Consider the following 27,794-nt stretch of genomic DNA (forward strand, 5'->3'; position numbering starts at 1 on the left):
TCTGTTCTAAGGAGATTGGAAGGTCATTTTAGTGGCAGTTTGTTGTGGTAGTGAGTGGGGAAAAATGAAACCCTGCTAGAATGAATCTCTCTTTATACTGCTGATCTCAACGCTTTCACCATTAAGGTGCCATACATAAGTGTTTAGCCAGTTCAATCACTATTGTGGGCCTTAAGGAAAAAAAAATAGCGTATAGGCTATTATTCCCCAGTGAAGTGCACCTTGAATGCTGGATTGTGGATATAGCAGCTGATCAGACCTGGCTGTCTGAAGGAGCAAAAAGAATTTGTGTGGATCAGCGATATGTGCTTCTGAAGGAAACGGATGAGAATGAAGACAGTCCTGAAACCTCAGGGAGACAAACATGACCTTTGTGAGAGCCTGGCTGGCCTGCTTCCGAGGGCCACAGATTTCTGTAAGTCTTTTCTCATATCACAGATTCATAGAAGTTAGAGCTGGAAAAGACCTACTGTAAGTGGTCACCTGGTCCATCTCCCTTTAGCCAAGCAACATTGTTCCCTAGTACATAATCTCTCATTTCAGATGTCCAGGCTGAAGGACAACTGTCTGTCTGTCTGTCTCCCTGCTTATATGGCCCTTGTCTGGGGTCTCCAGACTTCCCTTGGGAAGCTCACTCCACAACCTAATAGCTCTCCTGATATTCAGCCTAAATTTTCCTTTGCTTAATTTCACCCCATTAATCACAGGCTTGTTCCACCCTTATTATGCTCTCTCCTGGACATTTTCACAGACAATTGTTATCTCTCTCCTTTAGTTATTGCTTGTTGTTTAGTTCTTTTAATATTTCTTTGTAAGACAATCCTCCCAATTCCCTTTACAGCACAGCTTCAAGTAGCTATTTGCAGCAGCAGATCCAGACGGTGATTATTAATAAAGGTTTCTATAGTAATGGATCTCTCTCTCCCCCCACTATCCTTTTCCCCTGTGAACAAGCTGCTCCATGTCATCCCTGCCAAGAGGAGGAGGTTAGAGATATTTGTCTTTCATCTACTTGGATTTTAATAGGATATTAAAAATCTTGTAATCTCTTGCTGAATTCCAAATGATAAAAATGTAAGGAGGGCTCCTCAGGACTTAAGTGAGAAGAGAAAACATAATTTTGTCACTAAAATTGGAGTTAGAAGAGTCAAGCTGGCCCGATAGTCACTGGGTGAAAGAACAGCTGAAATGATGATGCCATGGCTTCTTTCACATGTACGCTTCTGTACTGGGGATGAGTGTGGACTGGAGTAGGACTCCGACCATAAATGCAAAGGCAGAAGATAGCCACTTTGGGTGATAAATCAAGATTCTATTTACACACCAACCCTGCCCCCGCTATTCTTAGTGAAAGCGCTGACACAGATGAAGGGTGACTCAAAATAATAGGGAAAAATAAGAAGGGGAAGATTTTCAAAGATACAAAGGAGAATGAGGCACCCAGTTCCCTTAACTTTCCAGTAGGAATTAGGCACTGAGTACACAAATGGGCACAGGAATTCTCTGTGGTTCTCTGCTGACAGTGCTTTAGTGTAATCAATCTCAAGATGGGAGTCAGGTATTTGGAATACTCTCCTATCACTAGATATGAAGCTTGAGAGATGCTGGAGACTGATTTTCTTTTTAGTTTGTATTAGCGGTTGTTATTTGAGCTTATTTGGAACTGGTCCATGGTACTGGTTTTAAAACACTAGGGTTTTGTTACTTTGCTTTTTTGTAATCTTGAGTGGAGTTAGAGGCTTTTGGAGTTGAACAATGCAAAAATAAAAATGCATTCATGATGATAATTGATTAATGGTTATTATTACTAACAAGCCTCCATAAATTGTATGTAGTGCAGTTGTAGCTGTAACGATCCCAGGATATTAGAGAGACAAAGTGGGTGAAGTAATATCTTTTATTGGACCAACTTCTGTTGTCTCTTTCACTAACAAAACACTTTCAGGCAAAATGCTTTTTATTTCCTTTGGAATATTTTGATTGCAAGGGCCCTGTCTCTATTAGCTTTTCAGACATGCTGAATGCATGTTAAATAATGTGTAATAAATAAATCTGAGAATAAACAGCATCTTCATAGAGAGGCTGGATCAAAGGAGAGCAAGTGAGTCTGTATGCAAATTATTTAGCGAGTATCAAAGGACAGTTAATGGATGTGCCTACAAATTATTTAGTGAATCCAGTGCAGCTGAGAAGGAGGTTCAAGGATGTTGCTCTGGAGTGTTTAAAGAAGCCTTGATGATCACATGTTCCAGTTTCCCCTTCAGTGTGTGCTTCTTCCACAAACACTAATGGCTGGTGAGCCTGACTCTTCTTTTGTGGTTTGATCTTCCCCATTAAGTCAATGGGAGTTTTGCCATTTGTCAGGCTCTCTGTAGTGGCTCATGACCTTGAGTGCCTGCCGCAGGGCAGACTGTCAAAAAGAGGGCAGACACCCCAAACTGGTGGTATGTTCTATAATTACATTTCACCAAGCCCGGTAACAACACATTTCAACTCTTGGGTCACTATAACAATCTCATCATGGAGTCACAGACAGTCCCCTTAGAGTAGACTCTCCAGTCTGTCTTGCCACCCTGGCAAGCTGGATGTAGTGATAAATGGTCACTTACACCAAAAATCACAAAATGTTCAGATTGCTTCCAGTCCCAAGAAACCAGTCACATACCCCAGATCAACTGGTACCCTAGATCTTACACCAAAGACAACACCTGTAGCCAATCCTGTAAAAAACTATCTAAAGTTTTATTAACTAGGAAAAAGAAAGAAGGGAGTTATTTACAGGTTAATGGAATGAAACATATACACAAAAATGAGTTGGAATCTAAATCCTGGGAGTGACAGTTGTAGTAATTGGTGAATTCAAGATTCTTTCAGGGCGGACCCAGGCATAGCCCTGGGGGATCTCTGACTTCAGTTTGGTGTCTCTGGCCTGTGAGAGTTCAAACAGCAAAGAGATGGAAGACTTTCCTGTGTCTTTGATTTATTTCCTTCACTCAGCCTCCAAGTCCATAGGATGAGCTTCCTTGCATGTAACATTCCCAAGGTGCGATAGGGCCATTCACCAATTATTTGTATTGCAATGTTCCTTGATGGCCCATCTGATTTCGATAGTTCTTCTGGACTGGCTGGGGGAAACACCCTTCCCATCTGAGGTCACAAGTTTAGAGCAAACATTTTCAAAGTTGCAAAGCAAAACTTACATATTTCCTTGTAGCATGGAATGCAAACATTACAAATAAGCAGCGATATACAAACATTCTATAGACTCTAGACACTAACTACATTCTTATAAGACTAATACTTATGTTGAGCAACACATAAGTGAACTGGTCTGGTCTCCAGTACTGAGTTTGCCAGTTCTTAGCTGATGCCTGCAGCCTGGGCAAGAGCTGGCACCTGGCCTGCCAGTATCACACCATTGATTTCAGTGGAAGCAGAATCAGATCCTTTGTTCTTACTCATGCGTCAGGCCTTTCATACATCCTCTTCTTAAATTCTGGGTTTACCCTTCATTATACTGAAAGTGGGTCAGTACCACATAAAGGGTGTTGCAGCTTACCTTGTCATGGCCAGACTGGTGCGAGTGCAATGTCACCTTCCCCATGTGAAGCCTGTGAGTGCTCATCCCAGCAGGATCTAGAGGATATGGCAAATTCTAATACAGATATGTTTGCAGTCATTGTGTAATGAGGAATATTTGTTATAGTAAGCCATTTTGAGTCATTTGTGTGACCTGGTTTTTAGGGTGACATTACCAGGAATATGAAATGATGGTTTCATTACGCAGGTAAGACAGTTAGTTTGCTTCCAAAGGAAACAAAAGGACTAGACTAGAAGGATAAGGAGCAGTTTGTAGGGAGGGATAAAAAGGATCTTCTCCCCACCCTATCATGGGCATTTCCTTTCCAAAGGGATGAGAACACAGAGCAGACTAGAATTCCCACCAGAGGGCATCCTATATAAATAACATCAGCTGGACCTAATGTTCTTACTGTATGGGAAACAATTTGACAACTTTTTTCTTCTCTCCCTCTCAAGTTACAACCATGCCGGCTACCAATCAGGGGTGGCCTGAAGAGTTTGGGTTTAAAATAAGTGGAAATGGTCCTTGCTACATCCTTGCAGTAGAAGAAGGCAGCAGCGCTTATGTAGCTGGTCTTCAGCCAGGAGACCAGATCTTGGAGATAGAAGGCCAGCATGTTTCCGCCATGAACTGCGAGACTCTCATCAACCTAGCGAGGCAGTGTGAGAATGTGCCTCCCAGCATTGGAGTGGTCTCACGCATCCAGCAGATGCATGTCAATCCTGGCCCGGATGGAAAGTTTGGTTTCAGCCTGATGTGTAACAGTGGCAACGCCCTGCAAGTGGAGAGCGTAGCCTCAGACTCACCTGCTTCTGAGTGTGGAATCAAACCGGGAGACTACATGCTGGAAGTCAACGGGATTCCAGTGAAGCTTTATGAAGCAGCAGCTGCCATGATCAAATCCTGCCAAGGGAAGGCTCTGAGACTGGGGCTGCTGCGGCTTGGGCGGGTACAGAGATGGACCAGCAGCAGTGTACGGGGATTTGTCCAAAACGCTGACGCCATCCACCAAGAGAGAAAACAGAAGGCCCAGGAATTCAACAAGAAGGTAAAACCAAGGGTGCAGGGCCAGATGGCTGTCTAGCAGGGCACTGTGAGTCTGGCTAAAGCCGGGGAAGGGGAGGAGGCTGTGTGGCCAGATCCACGTGTTCATAGATGATTGTTATTAGAGCATTTAGTGGAGCTCTTCACTCAAGGAAGGGGTGCACACAGAGTCAACACACAAAGTATTATTCATGATTGAGCTCTACTAACAGAATCTGTCCAGTAACATCTTAGCAGATTTGGATAATATAGATCCTTGTTTTCCCTTTTCTCATGTACTGGGGTCACTGATGTTTGAGTTGAGTGAAACTGGGACACTTCTGGTCTCAGGAATTCAACTCCCCTGGAGTTTTACCATGTTACCATTGGGTTTGTTCACAAAATGCAAAGACCAAAAGGCCATATCCTCAGCCGGTGTACATCAGGGTAGCTCCACTCAAGTCATTGAGTTTTATGTGATTTCCATATAAATCTGTCAGTCACCCCAGGTGTGCTCAAATATTGGGGGCCAGATGTGATTTGGGTCAGGGACTCTGGGTTGCGGCTATTTCCTGGTCGAGGCTGGACCCCATATATTCATGCATAAACAAGGAGGTCTTGCCTGGTGTCTTGGCCATTTCCTGTTATTTCCCTTCCACCATGTAAGTCACAGGGAACCTGTGGAGCTGCCTTTCTCTTGCCACTTTTTGCTGAAGGCAGAGTCCTGGCAGCCTAGCTATGCCTTAGGCTCTCATTGCCTGCTACAGTTTTTCTGGTGTGTATAGTATTCTCAGTGCCAGGCAGAGTGTTGGGGGCTGACTTCGGGCTGAGTTCTTCCATCTCCCATTGACTTCAGTTTGAGATGTGGGTTCTCTGAATGTCTGAAAATCAGGGGTGTGCCACTCAGATCCAGTTGGAAATGAGAATGTTCCCATGCATGGATTCTATCTGTGCAGTGGAAGGGTTCACAGAGGCAAGTTTTGGGGACATTCTCTTTTACTGTTATCAGAAATGTCTTCAAAAGGAGAAGGGGGATGGTCTTGTGAGAGGAGCCTGATTTGTCAAGATGGTTTTGTGGTTAAAACATAGGCTTGGGAGTCAAGAGACTTGGGGCCAGATTTTGTTCTATTTATAACTGTGTAAATTAGTGTGACCCTAATAGAAGTCAGTGGAGTTACATTTGGATAAAACTTGGGTTAGTGAGAGTGGAATCAGGACTCCTGGGTTCTATATGCAGCTCTGCCATTGACCATCTGGATGGTGACCATAAGCAAATCACTTCCCCTTTCTGTGCCTCAGTTTCCCCATCATTTTACAGATGAGGATTGTGAGAATGAATTAATGTTTGCAAAGGGCGTTAAGATCTTTGGATGGAAGGCTGAAGAGAAGAGCCAAGTATTATTAATTTTTCACCATGAAAACATAATTATTGTTAAGCGATAATCTGTAAGGCCAGATATCCTTCTCTTCAGCATCTAAATATTCATTTAGAGTTTTATCATATCAGCCTTTAAAAAATTTAGCTCTTATTTTGCAGCAAAGGAAAAAAATCAAAGTAATTACAGCTTCATTGTGTTCCTGATGGTTACCCGGTGGGTAATTTGCCAAACTCATCACCTCTTGCTAATTATAAATTTGATCACAGTTGTTTCTTTAATCTTCCTACTTTCCATTTCAAAGTAACTTTTTAAAATACTGTTATGAAATAACCGGGTTGTGTTTGTTGATCCCAAGCTGATAAACACCAAGACATTAGTAAAGAGATGTGTCAGTATCAGCTGAATCTCGCTCTTCAGTCAAGCTTTAAATTAAGGGCTCACAAATATACATTTAATTTATGATTCCAAAGGCAGTTCCACTGCATGTTAGAAAGATACCTCCTGATTATTGAGGATTAACAAATGGATGAAGGTGTTGGTCTATTTTACACTGTCTAATGCAATTGGATTAAACCACAGTAAATATTTCTTGGATGATTGTCATTAAAATTTAGGAAGCAAGCACATTAATGATTTTGGAAAGGCTCTTCCTCGTGCAACGTGTACCTGTAAGGTCAATGGGACCATTCATGGAAGTGGAGCTGGATTTAGCCATGTAGGTATGGTTGCTGCATCTCTATGTAACTTTAATCAGTTTGCACTGCTTGCAAGCAGTAATCCCTCCACACGCTTTGTTTCTGCACCAGCTCATCCAGCCTCTTGTTCCCCAGAGTGTTGAGAGGAAATGAGTTTGTAGAGCTTTGTGGGTTGCTGGTTTCAGGAATGAGAGTGTAATGGCTCTGATGTTTTAAGTAGCCTAATTTTCAACAAGCTGCAGAAAATAATAAAACCCAATAGAGTGCTTCCCTCCATCCTTTATTGGTAAATGCTGCTTCAGTTAGAGCTGCTGGTGGTAGAACCAAGGCCGGCTCCAGACCCCAGCACGCCAAGCGCGCGCTTGGGGCGGCATGCCGCGGGGGGCGCTCTGCCTGTCGCCGGGAGGGCGGCAGGCGGCTCCGGTGGACCTCCCGCAGGCGTGCCTGCGGATGCGCCACCGGAGCCGCGGGACCAGCGGACCCTCTGCAGGCACGTCTGCAGGAGGTCCACCGGAGCCGTGGGACTGGCGACCGCCAGAGCGCCCCCCACGGCATGCCGCCGTGCTTGGGGCGGCAAAATTGCTAGAGCTGCCCCTGGGTAGAACTGGATAGAATAAGCCAAAAAGCCGGGGGGGGGGGGGGGAGGGGATATGCTTGGGAAGCTCATCTGCATGTTATTACCCAGAATGCACTAGTAGCTCACCTCTATTTCACAACATCACTGGGGTCCAGGCTCTGGTCACATGCTAAAAGGTTGAAGGGTGCTTGTGGTAGCACTGGGTTCTCTGCTGTGTGCTCAGTGAGCCCAAGATGCAGGAGGCTTTTCCTACACTGAATGCTAGATCATTAACTTATTTGATTCCCTGGGCTAACAGCACTCATGGAGGGGGCTGGGTGACTCACGTGCCAGTATTGGTATTATTGTCATGGCTAGCTATGCTGTGGACATGAACCCAAACCCTCACTGCCCTATCCCTGACCTGGGGGGCTCAAAATCTGCATCCAAACATTCCCAGTATCTGAGTCACTGATCCAGGATCTGTTCCTTGTGTGTTATTGGACTTAATGGCCCACTCCAAGGGGAGCTACAGAAGTTGAGGGGAAGAATGGACCTAGAGATGGGGTTCTGGCCTCCTCGCTTGTTGTTCTTTGTCAGAATGGTGAGGTGGGGCGGGGCTTTGTCAGGACATAATAATGATACTTAGGCTTTCAGTTCCAGGTCACCCTTTCCTGTTGTTATTCACTGAGCACCCTGGCGTGTGCCAGGCACCATACAGACAATCATAACAATGAAAAAGACAGTCCCTGGCCTGAAGAATTTACAATGTAAACTGAGCCCAAGTGATTGGTGGCTGCTGAGTAATGAATGAGGTGACTGGTCCCAGTTCCCTTCCCAATGGTAGATGATACTGTCTGCACCATTAGGCCCCCTTGCTGGCAGTCAAGGATGAACAGCTCATGGAGACTGAACATCTCTTATCCCTAGTCGTAGCCCCTTCAGGTCATATGTATGTGCCTCAGTAAGGCAAAGGAAGGGCAGCTTGTCCTGCCACTGCCCATCCTGTGTTCCCTCTTCTGGCTGCCAAGGCAGCTGTGCTAGTTTACACCCAGTGACCATGGCCCAAGGGGCCACTCTAGAGCTGAGAATTGCAGGGATGTAGAGATGCCCTGCCAATTTCTTTTCCCAAGTCAAGTCCCTGCATGGGGAGGAGAGGAGAGGGGAAAGTAGCTGGAGGGTGTAGTGTAGGAGATGCTTTGGTAGCTGTGCTCCACCCCAAGGATTCTTCTAGGCAGGGGGATGTTTAACTCGCTAGATCGCTGGGTGTATGGCTGGAGCAGCCAGAGGGCACCCAGGATTCTGGCCCAGAATTTTCATTATATGACTAGGTTTTATAATTTCTTTTGGGCTAAGTCCTGAAGTCATGACTCAGAAAAAACTTTAACAGGAGGACCTCAGGATCTGGCCCACTGAAAATACCAGGTTAATTGTAAACACTGCACTGGTACTTGAGAGTAAGGAGCATGTGAATCTGTACGCTGTGTAACTGCTGTCTTTACTGCTCCAGATTTAATAACCTTGAAATGTCTGCTGCTTACTGGGAATTTCATTAGTTGTCACATGATGGCTTTTTCAAATTGGAAAGTACCTTGTGGTTTGTGATGTAGGTTAGAAACACCTGTGAGAAGTGACTTTGGAGAACTTCAAAGTGGAACAAGGACCAGGAGGCAACAGCTCCTTTTCTTATGTAAAGGTCTCTGTCACCCAGCACGTGGCACTTCTCAGATGGGTTTTATTTTCTGCTCATTTTAGATATTTTTGTGGAGTGGAGAGAACCCAACCGAAGGAAAGGTGCAGTCCCTTTGTTACTCAGGAGCAGAGAGTGAATGAGTTCTCTGGCTACTATTTCCAACCTGTATTTGTCAGTGTAACGGGGTGGCAGGAGCTGATTAAGAGCTTTCCTAGCAGTGCCCTGCCCCAGTAAGTCAGATGCCTGCAGCATTTGGGGGTCACTGCTTGGCCCAGAAAATGTTTCACCAATGGAAAAGCAAACAAAAGAGGAACAAGGGTCGGGGGGATCTCAGACAGTTTTCTGCTTGCTTGGCATTTATTGTTTCTGGAGAACATTTGCCTAGAATGCAGACTCTCTGAAGTCATAAATTCCAGGGTGAGCAGATGGCTCCAAAGCCAGCTTACAAAGCAGGTTCCAATCTTTTAGGGTAACTGTAGTAACAGAGTAACTAGACTAAGACCTTGAGCTCAGCTGTACCTGCCAGTCCTATTGATGCCTCCCATTTATTTATATCTCAGAGATGGGATTTATCAGGGTCATGACCCTCTTGCCAGGGTCTGCTATGGGTCAGAGTATGTGTAACTGAGTGATTGAAGGCTAGCCAAGATGCACTGAAGACTAGTATCAAGGCTCTTCATTAAGGCAGAGAAAGGGAGCTCGGAATCTCAGTCAGAAAAGTCTGAGGTACCAGCAGTGGCACACATCCCAGTGGGTGGGAACCATGAGCTAACATGGCCCCTTCCCACTTTCTGCACCAAGGCAAGAGTTTCTCTAAGGTTAATTTCCTATTTTTCTGCAGCATTTTAAGAAATCAATAGCAAGAAAATATCACTCTGTGTAATCAAGCAGTAATTAAAGGGTTAGGATAGAATCAGAACTGCTCGACTGTGTCATGCCCTACACTGCAAATGAAGGTCATCTTTGAGCTCATGTGTGGGGTTCTGTGCTTTTGAAGTAGGAGAATTTCTAATCTTGCTGTTGCTGTAAAGTTCTCACTGGCCATCGCATGTGATAAAGGACAGTTGTGAAGTCCTAGGGAGCCCTGAGTTTGTGTTACTAGCATCTAACATGATCATTTGGTGATAAAGGATGTGTTTGATTGTTTTTTAAATAAATTGTTTCCTCTCTTTTGTGTTGGTCCAGGTAATACAATTATGTATGTGTTTCTGATGGATTTATTTCCATTGAGTTTCATGTCAGTTTCTTCCTCTATTAATGTGTATCTTTCTACCACTCCCACACAGGCTGACGAAATTCTCGGAGATCAGCCAGAGATAAAAGAGAAAGTTTTCACCATCTTGAAACAGTATGCGGCAGAGAGGAAGGTGGAATACTTGGCTTACACCCTTTCCATGATTCTCACCAAAGAATCCCATCAACTTCTCATTGACAATATCAGGTACAAAGTGATCAGTAACTATCACGTTGTCATGCAGGTAATTAATACATGGGGTGTCTAGGTGGTGGAGGTGAATATGGATGAAGGGCATTGGGCTGTAATTATAGAGACAGTTCCAATCCTTCATTGCAACCAGCAGCACTAAGAATCTTTCACTTTCTTGATTTGGGAAGTGTAAGACTTGCACAGTGACTTTCAGCGGAGACTATATTGTTTTGACTCCTACCAAGGGGAGCAGAGTCTTGACTGAGACCAGATCAGCTTTGCCAGGAGAGGCTAACTCGCAGCTGAGACTAACTCAGCATAGCACAGGGACAGATTGTCAGAAGCTGACATTTACACATTGTTCTCCGTGGGAGCTGCTCGGTGGTGAGTTCAGTAGAAAATCTAGCACCTTATGACTAGCGTGTGTGTCGAACATTAGACCTGCTCCAGCATGTATGACTATGTCACCCTTTGCTGGAGCCCCACGGAGCGAGGACTACAGCTAACTGACAGTGTCCTGGAGCTCAAGTGAGGGGGCTTGTAAATTAGAGCAGACGGGCCTGAATTCTTTCCAGTGTGAAGTTCATAAGGCCATGGATTAGCCAGCAGGACACTCTCATTTAACCCACTTGCAACAATCACTGCTTACAGATCACAGGCTCTTGGTTCGAGTCCCAGCCACAGTATTGTGCAGGACACGTTTGCATGGCAAGTGCATTCACTAGGTAGAGGAGTCAGCTGGTTAGAGATGTGTGCCCTAGCACATGGGCATGTGTCATGCTTAACCCTGCTTGCAGAGGTGACGGTCACTGTGGCTAACGTCACTGAGGGATGAAATCTCCTATTGTCAAGTTCACAAAAATGTTCTGGTTTGTTGCTTTTCTTGGTGAGTCATTCCATCTACTAACAACATTTTAATTGGATCCCTTTTTTTGGACATCATTTGAAATAGAAATTAAATTAGCTACAGACTGTCTGGAAATTAACCAAGGAAGGTGATGGAAAATAAACCAAAATCCACAATTAGAAAACTGGAGATAAATTCGGGTTCAGTCAGGGGGGTGATGGATTGACGAGCAGCAGAGGCAGACTTCTGTGTGGGGAGGCTGGGGGCCGGAGGGTGAATCAGAATGAGTGAGAGCTGGCAAGGCTTCATCTCTGCCAGATTGGCTGGCAGATTTTTACCTTCTACCTGTCTGTTGCCATTGCAGAGTGCTGTGTCTGAGCTCAACTGCCTCCTGTGCCCCGGGATGGCATGTTGCCATTTCTATGGGTCACACACTTGCAAACACTCATGGATGCCCTGGGTCTGGAAAACACCAACTAGTAGTGTCAATTCAAATAAACCACTTTGCAAAGCACCAAATTTATGGCACTCTTTCAAGGAAAGAGGAGAAAACTCCCTCAGTAGCCTTGGTTGTAGAGTGACTGCTAAGTGACTATGTAATTCTAGAATAATAGAACATTAGAAATGAAAGATGGGTCACGTCCCATTCAGGATTGCTCTCTAGTCTACTTCTGTGCTTTGTCTAATTGTCTAGATGCCCCAAATGCTTCCACATCCCTTGGGAGACTGTTGTGTGGCCTAATAAATCTCACTGCCAGGATGCTTTTCTGCATGTTCCTTTGCTCAATTTTACCCCATCAGCAGGAGTCCTGACTCCCTGGATCACCCTACAAAATCCCTTCCCCTTCTTGGTATTTACACCCTTAAAAATCTTGTGGGGCCTGATTCTGCTTTCACTTACACAAGTTGTATATTGATGTAACTCCACTGATGTCAATAGGCGACTCCTGAATTACACTAAGATAAATGAGAGGAGAACGAGTACTGTAGACTTTTCTCATACCACCCTAAGGCCAAGACCTACTGGCTTCATTCTCCCCTGCCTTCCACTTTTTGTTGTCATTTACACCAGTGCAAAGCAGGTGTAAAATGCTGCCCCGTCTGAATGGCAGTTCGGAACCCGGCCTTGCATAGTTAGCGTTGTTCATTTCTCCCCATAAATCAGCCCCTCCAGCCCTTTATGATTATGGTGCTCTTCTCTGAATTCCTTCCAGTTTGTCCTGATCCCCAGAACGAACAGCACTATTTAAATTAATCTGCGGCACAAACCCATTGTCTCCCATGAACAAACAGGGACTGATCCTGCTCCCTTTGAAGATAGTGATAAAATTCCCAAAGTCGGGGATCTTTAGCCTGATTTTAGACTTCTGAAGTGGCTGGCTTTCCATTTCCCAGTAAACACACTGCAAGCCTTGGTCCATCCGACAGCCCTAGTGTCAGCTTTCTGTGGAGCTGAGAAGCCTGCAATTACAGCACTGACCTGCCATGTGCCATCCCAACACTTGCTGCCTGTCATGAGAAAAACAGGGGGCCAGAGGCTCTGCAAGGTCTTGTCAGGATAATTTGTCTTTCAAAACTTGATGGGAAAATATTGTTATTATGAGAAGGAAAAAAACAGCTCACATCTCCAGCTCCAGTGATGTTTCCAGACAATACAGCTTCCCTTCCCCTGACCCTGAGTGTGAACTCCTAGTGGTGGGGAAAGTGGAGAGGGAGATGGGAAATCAGAAGGATACAAGCAGGCTCTGTGCTTGGTAATTTTCTTTTAATATCACACAGTGATGAATTAGTGGCAAATTCATTATTTCCTGTTTCCCATGGGACATTTCCTCTCAGCTTTTACACCCACCCAGCTTTTACACCTAATGAGGGCGCAGTGAAAGGCTGGGAGATCACTTGGCGTCGGCCATTTACAGGCTGTGTAGGAAAAAAGTTTGCTTGGCTTTAAATATTGCGCCATCTCTGAGCCTCTGGATGAGACTATCCTTGGCAATGCTTTTTGCTCCTTTTCTGCTTCCGTATGTGTGGGGGGGGGAGGGTAGAGTTTGAAGTGTCTTGGGAATGTGGAGGTAGTGTGTGTGTATGCCAAGAAGAAGGTGTTTATTTATGTGTGTGCAAAGGAGGGTGTGTGTGTATTGCACCTCAAGGGTGCTGCACGTCCATGTATATGCAATGTACCTGAATCTTTCCCCACCTGCTGGTAGATACACTAGCTCACAGCAGTTGGTTTTTCTGGGCTTAGCACTTACAGCACTGCTTGAATCCCTGCATAAAGGTTGTACAGGAAAATTACTGCCCTTGAAGCTCCTTTTCTCAGCGAGTGGCGGAGAGAGTGGCCTGTACCATTACTCCAAAAGGAGCCTGAAACACATCAGTTAGAGTGGCTAAGCTGTGGTGTGTGTCTGCAAACAGCACTTGGAACATAGATGTTAGATTTTCCTATGCAGAAAGAGCCTTTGTGCATGTCTCTTTAAGTGTAAAGAGTGAGGACCTGATTCTCATTTACAAAAAACCCACTTTACACTAGTCTGGCAGTGTAACGTACCCTTAAAGTAGTCATAAATGACATTTACAGTCATGGCCAGAGCAGTGTAAAAGGGCCTGAGTCGTAAATGAGCATTAGGCACAGCGTATGGGCATAATGTCACAGAGATCTGGCTTTTCTTCAGTCACTCATTATATTCAAAACAGGTGTTTCATGCTCTTTGGCCAGGTTGATAGGATGGGCAAACCACCCCAGTACACTGTGCTCTCAAACTCTCCATTGACATGCAAAGGGGTGCACACCCTGACCTTATCTGGCTCCGCAAATGGGCTATCCAAGAGAATTGTGGATTTGCAGGATTGAGCCAGATCTGGGAACTTCACTATGTGATGCCTGGTGCAACCCCATCAACCGTGGTCACTCTGGCTAGTACAGTGGTCCTTAGTAGACTATGATTGTTTAATGCTGATGATGGCATGGGTGTGCATACCCCATGCACAGACGCCTTGACTTTGAGCTCAGTTACACATTGATTTCAGTGGAAATACCCTGCTGTAAGTGAGATCAGGATTGGGCCCACAGTCTGTATAGCAGGTGCTGCACATTCTTTTTATGGCCAAGCAGTGCCAGGTCTATTTTGCAGTGGGATGCTGTCTGCATGCAGGACACATGATGGGGATTATGGTCCGTCAGAGATGATGTTCATTAGGGAAATCAGGCCTCCATCTGGCTCCACTCTGGGCCTGGCTTTCCAATTCCTGTTTAATCAGTGGAATTGTAAGATATTACGGTTACCATAACAACTGTCCTCCATGCACAGGGTCTTACAGGGCCGGTGCTTCCATTTAGGGCACCAGGATTTGGGGGGGCGGCAATTCAGCAGCGGCGGGTCCTTCCGCGCTCCGGGTCTTCGGCGGCAATTCTGCGGCGGGTCCTTCACTCGCTCCGGAACCCGCCGCCGAAGTGCCCCGAAGACCGGGAGCGCGGAAGGACCCCCGCCTAGGGCACCAGAAACCCTGGCGCCACTCCTGGGGTCTTAGAAATCTTTGCAAAGGGAACTGCAACTCAAAGAGAGTGATGGGAGCTCGCAGCCCATCTTGCCCGCCTTCTTCATGCGGCATCACACCATGTTTCAATTGAAAATATCGTCACCTTACCATGTGTATTTACCACATGTAGCTTCCTTTAGGAGAAAGAAAAAGTGAATCATTAATCAGGCGATGGCCACCTTTGAAACATGACTGAGAGATGGGCTCAGCTTCCTGGTACCCATCCATGCTTGTCGCCTTTCAATCATCTGCAGCTCCTGGTGTGTGTGGAACTTCTGATTCTCTCTGACCTAGTGGCAATCAGAGTGGGAATGCCAGGGCTGCCCAGAGGATTCAGGGGGCCTGGGGCAAAGCAATTTCGGGGGCCCCTTCCATAAAAAAAAGTTGCAATACTATAGAATACTATATTCTCGTGGGGGCCCCTGCAGGGCCCGGGGGCAAATTGCCCCACTTCCCCCCCCCTTACTTCAACAACTGCACATCTCAGACCTTGGGGCGAATGGACATCTGTGCTGAGAAGGGGTGGGCCAGATGTAGCTGATGTCAGGTCTCAGGCAGTGCCTCCCTTGCTGGGTGAAGACCAACCAAGCATATTTCGCATGTAATTATTCCAGATAATCATAATGGATTTTGTCACCTTTAGCTAAATTAACTCTGCCTTTCCAATTAAATCTTGTTCCTAGTGGAATCTCTCTGGGTGCTTAGCCATTGTGATCTTGGGTGGTCTGGGGGCTAGTGCACCGTCTAGGGTTGCAGGAGATTAGGGGTCTGCTCCTGGCTCTGCTATTAACCTTTGTATGATCTTGGGACAGGTTGTTTCACCTCTGTGTCTCAGTTTCCCAATCTGTGAAACACACTAACCCACCTCACAGTTCGTTCATTACTTGGTGTAGGCTGGAAGACACTATAGAAGATCTCAATATTGTTGTCGCTCAGCCCGCTCTCTGACACAGGAAGATGTACATACAAGGCTGAGCTGGCACACTTAAGGAATTTACAGGCAGAAAATTATCTTCTCTATGGAGGCAGATGGCGAGGGAGCTTCCAGCTATGTTCATTTTTTTCTAGGTTTGTCTAATGCTCCTCAGTGAAGGGAGTAAACAGACTCCAGTGAGTTAGACATGGAGCTGGGAGTCATGAGCGCTGGCTTCTATTCCTAGCTCTGCTGCTGTGTGGCTTTGGGCAGGTTGGACTCGTTTCACCTCTGTCTCTCAGCTAACTCATTTGGGAAATGGAGACCATGTTTCTTACCTCCTTTGGGAGGGGCTTCAGACCTAGGGATGGAATTGGAAAAGGTTCAAAAAGAGGCAACTAAATGAGTAGGGGTATGGAACGGCTTTTGTATGAGGAGAGATTAATAAAACTGGGACTTTTCAGCTTGGAAAAGAGATGACTAAGGGGGGATATGATAGAGGTCTGTAAAATCATGACTGGTTTGGAGAAAGTAAATAAGGAAGTGTTGTTTACTCCTTCTTATAAAACAAGAACAAGGGGCCACCAAATGAAATTAATAGGCAGCAAGTTTAAAACAGAAGGAAATATTTCTTCACACAATGCACAGTCAACCTGTGGAACTCTTTCCCAGAGGCTGTGGTGAAGGCCAAGACTATAATAGGGTTCAAAAAAGAACTAAATAAATTCATGGAGGATAGGTCCATCAGTGGCTATTAGCCAGGGTGGGCAGGGATGGTGTCCCTAGCCTTTGTTTGCCAGAAGCTGGGAATGAGCGACAGGGAATGGATTACTTGATGATTCCCTGTTCTGTTCATTGCCTCTGGGGCACCTGGCATTGGCCACTGTCTGAAGACAGGATACTGGGCTAGATGGACCTTTGGTGTGACCCAATATGGCCGTTCTTATGTTCTTATGTAAAAATCACTATCAAGATTATGAATGCTGTGATTAGATTTTTATGGAAGCATAGGTACAAAATATAAACAACTGAAATTGTATAGGACTGAATGTACAGACAGCTGGGGCAGAGACAGGTGAACTAGCGTGGGTAGAATAAAATCCCAGCTGGACCGTCACTCAAAACTCAAATCCATCCTGAACTTCAAAACAAAAAACCTTATAGAAAGGACCTTATTCTTTAAGAAATTCTCTTTGGTATTCACATCATTTCTGTAGACCCTATTCCATTACTATGGAACTATATTGTCTTCAACCCTATGAAATTCTATAGGATTTTTCCATACAGGGGATTCAAATGAGCACCTGAACTTTCAGATGCTTATTCCATCTGGACCTCTAAGCCCATGGAGCGTTGCCTGTTGCTTGTTTTCCTCACTGTTCGTATTATTCCCTAATGCATGTTGTATCAGAGTCTGAAGTCAAAGTAGCTATCATCTATTACTCTCCTGATGCTAATGCATGAATTTCTGTAGCATAATCAGAGCTGTCACTCCCCAGCATCTGATTCCCCAAAAGGGCAAAGCCATCAAGACAGCTTCAAATTTTGTTTCCTGTGATTAAAAAAACCCTTAATCGCTCCCTGTGCCCTGGTGTGAAAGGTTAGGGCTGGAGTACGAGGGCTCAGTGTACTGGGCAGCTAATCTCAGTTTACTTAGCTCGGGGAAAAGATTTACCATCTAATCTAATGAAATGAATTTGAGAGAACACATTGCTGTAGAAACCCAGGTTCCTGTTTGCCAGCTGCATTGTTGGAAGCACGAGCTAGGCTGTATGTCTTACCTTATGTACAATATAAACTGCCTATGCTGGATTTTTTTCTGTTTTTGAGTTTGCTGTATATGTTTAACACCAGGGATTGGATTTTACATTGTGCGGTGATGCTTTTAGGGTGGTATGAAGGGGCCAGAACGTTGCTCTGAATTCCCCTGATGGGGAGGAACCCCCTGTTGGCAGAAACCTGCACCAGCCCCCTTACATTCTGGTGTGGGGGGCTCTTAGCCTTGTCAGTGCAGAATTAAGGAGCTGGTTCAAGTTCCTTGATGCCCCTTCCCCTGGCCCAGCTCAGACACAGGGGAGAACTGAGCCCCAGAATTCTCTTAGCGTGGTCTCTTGTGCGTTCTCCAGCTGGACAGATGTATGGAAGTGTAGTGATAGTGACATAGAAGTTGCCATTCCAGATCAGACCTGTGATCCGTCTAGGCCAGGTAGACAGTGGCCAGTATGAGCTACTTCAGAGAAAGGGGCCAGGGAACCCTTAGTGGGCAATTATGGAATAACCTGCCCTGGATACGTTCCGTCCTAACCCCCAAAACTTTGTGGTTGGCTCATGCTCTCAAGCATGAGAGTTTATTTCCCTAATAAATGGGGAATATAAATATAAATGTCTGATTCTATTATGTGCTTGGCTTCACTGATATTGTGTGGCAGTGAGTCCCACAGGTCAATTATATGATCTGTAGAAAGCATTTCCTTTGCTCAGTTTGAAATTTGTTGCCTTTTGGTTTCATTAAATGTCACCTTATGAGAAAAGGGTAAATCTTCTCTCTAACAGTTAGTTAGTATGCCTCAAGTGTGTTCCTTCTTCTTTGTCTCCTCTCTTAAAACTTTACACACTCTCAGACCATTCACTTTCTCTTCAGGAGGAAGTTTCTCCAACTTCTCATTGAGCATCTCTGAGCCCCCTCTAGTTCTGTGTTTTCTTTTTTGAGGCAGGCTGACATGAACTAAATACAGTATTCCAGGTAGAGACTATTCAGTCAGATAAAGGTATTAGAAGATTTTCAGCATTAGTCTCCATCTCATTGTTTCTCTAGCCTAATATTATATTTGCTTTTTTGACTATTGCTGCTGATTGAGCAGAGCTTTTCTGTGAGCTATCCAGAATGAAAGATGATGAGATGCCCTGATTTGCTGCAGACTTACTGGATGTTGTATATAGTTTTTGGTTATTCCTACATGGCTTACGATGGATCTATTTCATCAGGTATCCTTCTACCTTTTTCACTAGGGATGGGTTTAAGTCAAGTCTGTGGATCCAACCACCGCCAGACTTTGGAGATGGAGGTTTGAAATCTGGATCCAGATCTAATTTTTGTAACTTCGGTGGGTCTGAGTTTTTGATGTATTCTGTTCTTTTCTGTCTAGATAAATGTTGTACCAGGTCCATCACCATGGTATCTGCACACCACCAATAAATGCATTAAGTGACATGACTAGCATCTGTCACATGTGCTCCTTTCCTTTTTCTTTCCTCTTCTTAATGGGAAAAATGCATATGGCTTTTTTTGGTTTTGGCTGTGTGCTGTATTACATGTTTCTGTTAGCAAAGGCAGGTGGAACAAGTGCACCTGGCACTTGGAATCAAAGGTAGTGAAGTATGAGGTAGTTTTCAGTTCCTGGGGGAGTTCATTTCAAACTCTTGGACCAGTGTCTGAAAAGTTCAGTCTACTGCACAGGGGAGCTTTACCCTTGTAGTTGATGGTTCCATTAGGGATGTAAAATATTGTTTAAAAAGTTAACCCTTTAAACAACTAAAATTATATTGTTTAAACAGTTAACTGATTAAAGGGAGAGGGGCTGGGGCTGGGCTCGGGTTTGACCGGCTGGGCAGCGTGGCTGGGGCTGGGGTTGGTTGGCTGGCTGGCCAGCCGGCCCAGGCTGCTGGGGTCGGTGGGCCAGCCAGCCAATGCGGGGCTGCTGGGGTCAGCCAGCCAGCTGGCTCAGGGGTTAACTGTTAAGGTGGGTTAACCAGTACAACTAATACTTACTGGTTAACTGGTTAATATTTTACATCTCTAGGTTCCATTGGGACAGAGGAGCAGAGCTATCAGCCAAGGTCCTTGTCCTGGAACTTTAGATGATCTTTTAGGTATTCTTGACCCAGACCATTGAGTGCCTTGAAGATAAGGGCTGAGACTCTGAATTTGCTGTAGAGCATAAGAGACAGATAGCACAGGTCAGGGTACATTTCCTTTGCAGCAGAGGTGGAATGAGGTCTAATGCAGGGTTTCTCAAACAGGGGTCGCCGCTTGTATAGGGAAAGCAGGCCGGGGTGTTTACCTGCCCCGTCCACAGGTCCTGACGGTCGCGGCTCCCACTGGCCGTGGATCACTGCTCTGCGCCAATGGAAGTTGCTGGAAGCAGCGCGGGCCAAGGGACAGACTGGCCACCGCTTTCCCTACACAAGCGGCGACCCCTCTTTGAGAAAACCTGGTCTAATGGATAGAGCGGGTGTCAGGGAGTCGTTACTCCTGAGTTCTTTTTCAGTCTCTGCTCCTGGACATGTCACTTAACCTCTTTGTGCTTCAGTTTATTCTTCTGTAAATTTGGGGTAATATAATGCCTACATCTCAGGAGTGCTTGGAGGCTTTGAAAAGAATATTTGTTAAGCATCTGGAGGTTTTCTGAGGAAAGGTATTGCTGTTAATATATTAGAAATGTGTGTGGACCTACAGAATACCTGGGTAGAGTGCACACCGGCTGTAATTCACATCAGTCTGTACTGTATTCTGCACATTCAAGTGAATGGCAATCAGTGCAAACTGGATAAGGGTTTCTGGATGCTACTGACTGAATCATAAATTCTTTAACTCTGAGTTATTGTGTCGGGGCAACAGGGTCCTTAGATTAGCATATGGAATCCCCTCTCAGCCTCGCTAGACTAGTGTATGGAAATCTACTCAGCACAGCAGACTTGTGAAGTCTCCAAGGATTTCAAGCCAAGCAGAAGGAAATGGTGAAAGGAGCTGTCTCCCCTTTTATTTTAGTTTCCTAGCTATTTAAAAAAAAACAATACAGATACCCAGCCTCTCTCCTTCCTCCTCTGAAATCAGCCTGAGGACATGTCATGAGGGCACATGCAGCCTGAAGGCTGAGTAGCGTGGAGGTCCTGGAGTGTAATGATTTGTGCTGAGGGCTGGTAGGTAACGTACATTTGCTTGGCTCTCACCCTGTCTGAGGATTCCTCTTGCTTTCATACCCCAGTGTACTTTGAGTTGCTCCTCCCTCTCATTCCATCTCCTTTGCGTTGATGCTGTCTGGAATTCTGCCCACCCTTCTGTCTTGTGCTGGTCCTGTAAGGTGCTGTACACTCTCTACCCCAGTAGAGCAGAGGGTGCTCAGTGCCTCTTTCCAGAGGATCAGAGTCCAGGGGGAGGAGGTGAGATTTAGTTTTTCCACCTTGCTGATGCCAACCCTCAGAGAAGCAGGGCAGCAGCAGCAAACCAGAGACCCGGTGATGCACCAACAAACCACTCACCAGAGCTTCAGGAACAGCAGTTCTCATGTCTTTGAACTGTAATTCTCTTGGCCACCTGTGGAGTGTGGCCCTGGAGTAAAGGGGTTGGAGACAATGCAGAGACAGAAGTGAGATCTGGGAATAGAAGGAGCTGCTTTACAAAGCAAGCAGATAATTTCCCTTTAATTCAAAGCCTCCAGACCTGGAGACAAAGAGGACTAAGTATAATTAATGGTTGTGATTTTTTTGTGGTTGAGGAGCTCTGTGGTAAGTGTGGCCTTGGTTTAACATTTGATTGAGCATTTAGACCTAACAGTTCCCCACAGTCTGCAGCTGGCAAGATCACCTCTTGGCTGGAGAGCCAGCTGGGTCCCCAAGGAGGATGTTTGGCAGTGGGCAAATCTGAGGAACTCTTCTAATCCAGTAGAGCTCACAGCTGTCTGTGCAGAGCACTTGGTGTAAAAACTCTGAAGAATGCTCCAGTTTCCTGAGAGGAACAACTCAGTGCTACATGGACTGAAACAACATGTCTCATGGGGCATGTAGTAGCTTTGGGCCTGTTATTGCCATGTGCTGAGCACCCTCCGTTCCCTTTGGCTTTAGTGGGACTTCTTGCAGGGTTGGACGCTATAGACCAGATTTTTAAAACTATTTAGGCATCTAAGCTGTAGGTAGGCATCTATGGGGAGTTTCAAAAAACATCTGCCGGGCTTTGAATTCCAGCCCTGAGTGTCTATATTGTCTCCCCATACGCCAACGCATTTACTCTTTGGGATCCTTCATGCATTAGGGGCATTGTCCCAAATCAAGTGACTTAAGATACAAATGCCTGGTCTTAAAGAAGACACAAGTCATTGGCTGTAGTGATCTAAAGACACACTTCAGTGTGAATGATACAGCAGTGTACAGTCTATCACCCTGAGTGAGGTCAGCCAGTCAGATCATTTCTCGGTGTTTGCAGTCACTGGTGTGCTGCAGATGTATGGTGTCCTGAGAGCAGATTTATCCCCTTGTTTTCAGTTCTGTGGGCAGGGATGCAAGGGCAGAGTTAAAGATGTTTGAGTGACCTTAACTATGTGTTTACATGTTTCCATTTTTTAAGTTTAACAAGAAATTTCCCAGCTAATTTTTTTTTTTTTAAAGAAAAAGCAAGCCTTCCCAAAGTTCTTTACCTCTGCAAAAACAAAACCCACCCACAGGCATGCACACACACATGGAGGAAGGCTGAGAGTTTTTTTAAGCATCAGTTTTTCTCCAGCTTTGCCTTTTGTGATTAAACATACTGTCTTGTTTGAAAGTTGATGGGCAATGGCCCTTTGAAGACACTGTCCTCAGCATTCACCTGAAACACCAGGGATCTAAAGGAACCATATTCTGAGGTGTTCACACCACTCCTGCTCAGTCCTTACAGCAGCAAGACTCCCTGTGACACCATCACAGGATCTCCCAGCTCCAGACACTTCAGTCTCCCCCCCCTCACATAAGCCAGTTCCAGTGCTTGTAAGTGATTGAGATTCCTGCTGAGTTTTAAAGTCATTCTACACTCCCATCCCTGTATAAACAAGAAGTTCACCACCACCAAGTCTTTTCAGCTCTTCATCCTCAGCTCAAAGTTCCCCACATCCTTGTAGCCCCCCTCCTGGATTCCCCAATCACCCTCATATCAGAGCTTCACAAGTCCATTGGATCCCTCCTTCACATCGCAGCTCCCCAGTTCCCTCTGAATAGAGAGTTCTGCTACTCTCACTCAGACCTTGAGTCTCCCCAGGCTTCCCTAGTTCCTGCTCTCCCTTTCTGGCAGTTTCCTAGGCTGTCTCCCTACCCACTGCAGAGAGCAGCCCAGCATTTTCTGGGTCTATTCTAAAAGAACCCTGCTGTTCCCTACAGCTCTCTCCTTCTGCTGAGCTTAGAGCTTGCCCAATTATCAGCTGACCCTGTTCAGTCATGTGACCACTCCTTAACTGTCTCTGCAGTTATTGTTAGCAGCTGAGGCTCTTCCTAAGCAGACAGGTTAATCCCTTCCCTGCCAGTCAAGGGACTGGGTACGTGCCCTCATCACACTCCCACTTAAGTGAATGGTGGTTTTGCCTGTGTATAAGCTATGTAAGGAGTTTGGTGCAGTACTGAGAACAGTGTGACTTAATTTTTTTATGAGGTTCACATGAAGCCAAGGGTTTCCACAATAGCAGCTCACCTGTGTAGAACTCATTCAGAGACTCACTCAGTGGTGTTTGCAGCCAATGAATTGAATGTGACCCTCATAAGCTGAGCTAAATTGAGCAAACTCAACAAATGCCCTTTGGAAGGGGACTGGATGACTCAGAATAGATGAAATGAGATGGAACCTTTTGCCTGTTAGCTGTCAATTTGAATTCAGCTCAGGTTGCTGAAATTTATTCCCAACTAATGGTCCCTTACAATATGTGCTAATTACTTGTGCTAAATAATCTGCTCCATCTTGCATTTTGCTGTGAGGCTGGGAGTACCTTTCTGAAGGAGAGCTTGGTGTGGCTCGAAAGCTTGTCTTGCACACCAACAGAAGTTGGTTCAATAAAATATATTACCTCCCCCACCTTGTTTGTCTTACCAACCGATGTCATTTAGTGGCTGAAATGAGTTGATGCTTTCTATCCAGTAGAAAGATGTTCACATAATAAAAAGCCTGTCACCACAAATAGCACTAATTGGCTTCCTTGCTGGCAGTCTCAGAAGAAAGACCAAGCACTAAATGGGCCCTGGAGCCTGAATTCCTTTTGGGAGGTGGTCTGTCAGGTCAGGATGGAGCAGAGTAGGGGAGGCTTGTTGCTGTTCTGTACCTGTGCTGGAGATAAGCCGAGAAACTCAAGTCTTCTGGTACTTTTCACCAGCATTGAAACCTTTCCCCAGCATCTCTGTTTAATTTCCTTTACATTTTCTATAGTGTCTCAGTTATTCATGGTCAGCATGCCATGGGTTTACAAATGCTGAATTTCTCCATAAGAAAAGGAGCCCGAGCCTTTGACTTCTTTCGGTGGCTGCATATTCAGTCACTCAATGTGACTGCTGAACTCTCTCTTATAAAGGTGTGTGTGAGACAGGAAATCATTAGCACCATATGACATCAAAAGCCAGTAATGTCCTCTGCAAGTCTGCTGCCTACCCCAATCACAACCTAGACACAGATACTATAGTGATATGGGCCACATAAGTTCCTAGATATAGGAGGTCCAGATGAACACTGACTTCTGGCCCATTTCAAAACCAGTGCGGTACTTTGCATCTGAAGTCTTGGGGTATCCAGTGACTCACTGTGCATCCAGGAGTAGAAGATAAAGAAGCAGAATGGAGGCATGTTGCATGAGAGTATTCTTGGTTTTATCACTGGAATCCAATGGTTTCACAATAAAATACATACAGTCCTTCTGCATGTTAATTCTCTGGTGAATTATTTTAATTGTCGATTTCAGCACAAGTTTAGTAATTTTTTTCATAGAGAAATGGTGAGATTAGGAGTGTTATAATTGGGTCCCCCAGCAAGCCCCTCTGTGGTCTGCCCTTTGAGCAGTGAAACTCTAGCATTTTTTCTGCTGATAGGGCCTTCTGTGCCCCCCCCCTGCAGGATGTGCACTTAGTTGTCATCTCTTGGCCCACAGTTTACCGTGCACTGACCCCTCCCCCGGATCCCAGCACCACAAGCACATTCTTTCTCTGGTTAAAGCACACCTCTGAATGTGATGCAGATTTTTGTGTGCTGGCATGTATTGTGTGTAGAGTAATGCAGCTTATAAATCCCCAGTTTAGCTGCTAACCCTAGCTGTAGCCTGATTGGCTCTTTCCTTTGCACTAGCTGGATTTAATTTTGGGATGCTGCTGCTGCTGTTGGGTCTCCTCCTTTGATGGTTCCTCCATATGCCTCCCTTTCTCCCCCCTTAATGATTTAACATATTTCCTGCAAGGTGTTTGTTTGGCATACCTCAAGAACCCATAGATTTAGCACACAATCAAATCCCCCTTCTGGAGAAACACTCCCCCTCCTTCCATGCTGAGGTTGATTTTTTTTTTCGAATGGATTTCAGCCCATTTATCCCGAATTAAGCTCCTGCAGATTTTAATTTGCTGACATTTTCATCCGTTTCATTGTGGATAGCAGGGATAATGCACGTGCTGTGCCAGTTCCTCACTGTGCTCAGTCCCCTTGCCCATATGGTTGGTGTACATAGTAAAGTGCACAATTTTAGTTCTGCTCAGATATGATGAAATACAGCAGCGAGAGGGAAAGATGAGCTGCCTTGGGTAAGTAACAAATGAGACCTTTCCTGGGGGAGTCGGGGTGGAACTGGAATGATTTTTAACCAATTAATTCCATAATCTAATGATAACACTGGACACTGCAAAAACTCAGCCTGCTAAAGTTAATTAATGCTAAACACCCTCCCTGTACAAGGGCTTCTGTCATAGGTGACTTGTTGGGACAGTGAGACTCAGCCAAGTAGAGGGAGACAGGGAAACTTTTTCCTCGATTCCTCAGGCACTTATAAATGTCAGATTTGTATTTTTCAAACAATGATTCCAAACAATGGAACTCTCTTGTTAGTTGGGAAACACCTCCGAGCTGAACTTGGGTATGGGTGTGCAGAGGTGTGTGGGTGTGGGAGAGTGGGGGGGCGATGTCACACATTTAAGTTAGAAAGTGACTGTGTTGTGATTTTGGTTAGTTTGGGGCCAGCTGGGATCCCGACGGTGTGTGAACCTCTGGGCTCTTCTTTCATTTCACAACTGTTTTTATTACATGGAGGAGTTGCAGTATCAGCAGAGAAGTTGCAGCACATCGCTATACTGAAGAGTACCTTCCTAATGCTGTCTCAGAATGACTGAGTATCTTTTTCCAGATACTTTAAAGGGACACTCAACTTAAAAATCATGTGTTGGAAAGAAACAGATTTCTTTCTTAAGTTACTAACAGCATTTTAGTGCCTTAAAATCCAGTGTACTTGTCACTATTTCTGGCCTTTATTTACATTTTGCATTTTTCTCAGCTTGGACAGTGAACATCAGTGAAGTCGCAGTCACTTTTCGTTATTGTCTGTTTCGCTTTTAGGTGCCCGATACAGCAGTGTTTGGGTTTAAAAACAACTATTTTCATTAGAGTTGTTAAGTTGTGGAAATGTTTAACCCTATCACTATCTGCTTGATTGACATTGGACATTAATTGATTCTTTCTATTGCTCTTCAGTGTTATAAAAGCTTGTTTTTACAAACTATAAATGTTAATGCCATACTTAAATTAATATTATCCCTTTAACTTGGGGCTTGACTAGCTGAATGTGTGTAGTGCAGGATACAGACCGTGCCTGTCTATTCCACTGACCTCAGATCATATTTGTTCATTAGATGATAACTCTAGGCATGTTATGCAGTTTATTATACATATTTATGCACCTTCTTGACGTTTTTTCCTCAGCCTGTATTTTAGTGTAAGGATGCGTTCAGCGGTACAGTGTGTTACTGGTACTTTCTCTATTGTAAATTATTTGTCCACTTTTTACGCAACCTACATTTGTTGGGAGAAAACCAAACAGTGTATTCCATGAACATCCCCCCCTTCCAGGGAGATGGGAGTGTGAGTGATTTTTTTTATCACAGTCACTTTAGATTGCTGACAAAGATAAAACCTCTGCCCACCAGGGATTCTTCTATTACTGAAGAGATTCAACTAAGTTCATTTTAATAATGGTTCAGACACAATCTATTTTTCTCGGCATGTTTTTCACAGCAATAAAATTGCTTGGAATGTCACAGTATTAAACTACTACAGCCATCTGTGACACTCACTGGATAAGAAATTTAATTTTAGCCAGAGGGATTTATATATTTTAGATTGTGCCATTTTCCCCACTCCCCCCACCCAAAAATCTGCTCCTCTAAGATATGATGGATGTTTTCTCTGTTTTTATGTGGAAATACTGCTACTAAGAGATATAGACAATATCCCCATTGGATTTGCTTTATTTTGTCTTGCTGATTTTGTACAGAATTTAGAACTTCAAACCAAAGAATGCTCTCATCTTGTCTAAAAATCCATGCAGATCCTCTGTGAAATTCTGTGCAAAGCAGGATAGATAAAGGAGGAAAAGCAGCTTCTTGCTTGTTTCCCTTAAAAACCCCACTAATCTTCTAGTCAGACATATGTTAAATGACCCCAGAAAGGAATTAGGGCAGCAGAAAAGGTATCTGCAACTGGATAGCAAGAATCAAAATGACTGGGAGTGAGGCTCCTTTTACATTGGGGAAAATTCAAATAGGTCATGACCAGTATAGCCCAATGTAAACTCTCCTGTGAAGATACCACTCTTTGGTTTGATGTAGTTCTTTCTCATGATGTCATGAATGGTTTGGTCAAAACAGATAGCAGGTTATATTTTTTAAAAAGTTAAAAATGATTTGTATCTTTTATGTCAGAAAGTAATTGTTCAATTCAAAAATGTTTTTAGCTTTCTATAAATGAAACAGCCATGGGAAGCTGAATTAGTTGTTATTTCCACTAAAAAAACAGACTAGACCCTAAATAGAGCAACGTGATTGGATGTGCTTGGAAGAAGCTGTTGCTGACACACATCAACCCTTTACAGTTAGAAATGCATTGACATGTATTTAGTTCCTTGGAGGGATGATATATTTTCACAAAACCTGGAGCCCCCTTTCTGCCATACTGAAATATCACTCCTAAAAGCAGAAGTAAGGAGCTCACGTCTCCTCTCACTTCCAGCAGTTTTACATCACTAATTCTCCACTAACTTCCAGAGACGGACTCCAGTTTTTCATTGGTATATGTGAGTAAAGGATCAGGCCCACTCTTTTCAGTTTTAGTATGTGGGGGGCATAACTGCTACCTGCATGTCCCTGGGAGTGCAGGCTGCTCTACCCTTCA

At 44.7% G+C, this 27,794-nt stretch overlaps 1 protein-coding gene across 9 annotated transcripts in view; it reads left to right on the plus strand.

Moving 5' to 3' along the window:
- LOC123344610 (Grid2 interacting protein) overlaps window positions 1–27,794 on the plus strand; it is a 102,484-nt gene that overhangs the window by 16,501 nt on the left and 58,189 nt on the right. For 8 of the 9 annotated variants that reach the window (XM_044981014.1, XM_044981006.1, XM_044981008.1 and 5 more), the window contains 2 exons: window positions 4,039–4,631; window positions 10,216–10,370. In XM_044981014.1, coding sequence (XP_044836949.1) covers window positions 4,039–4,631; window positions 10,216–10,370 — 748 coding nt within the window. The remainder of the gene's footprint in view (window positions 1–4,038; window positions 4,632–10,215; window positions 10,371–27,794) is intronic. The other variant, XM_044981015.1, reaches the window with a different exon arrangement.

This window comes from Mauremys mutica, chromosome 11, assembly GCF_020497125.1.
Source record: "Mauremys mutica isolate MM-2020 ecotype Southern chromosome 11, ASM2049712v1, whole genome shotgun sequence".
NCBI lineage: Eukaryota > Metazoa > Chordata > Testudines > Geoemydidae > Mauremys > Mauremys mutica.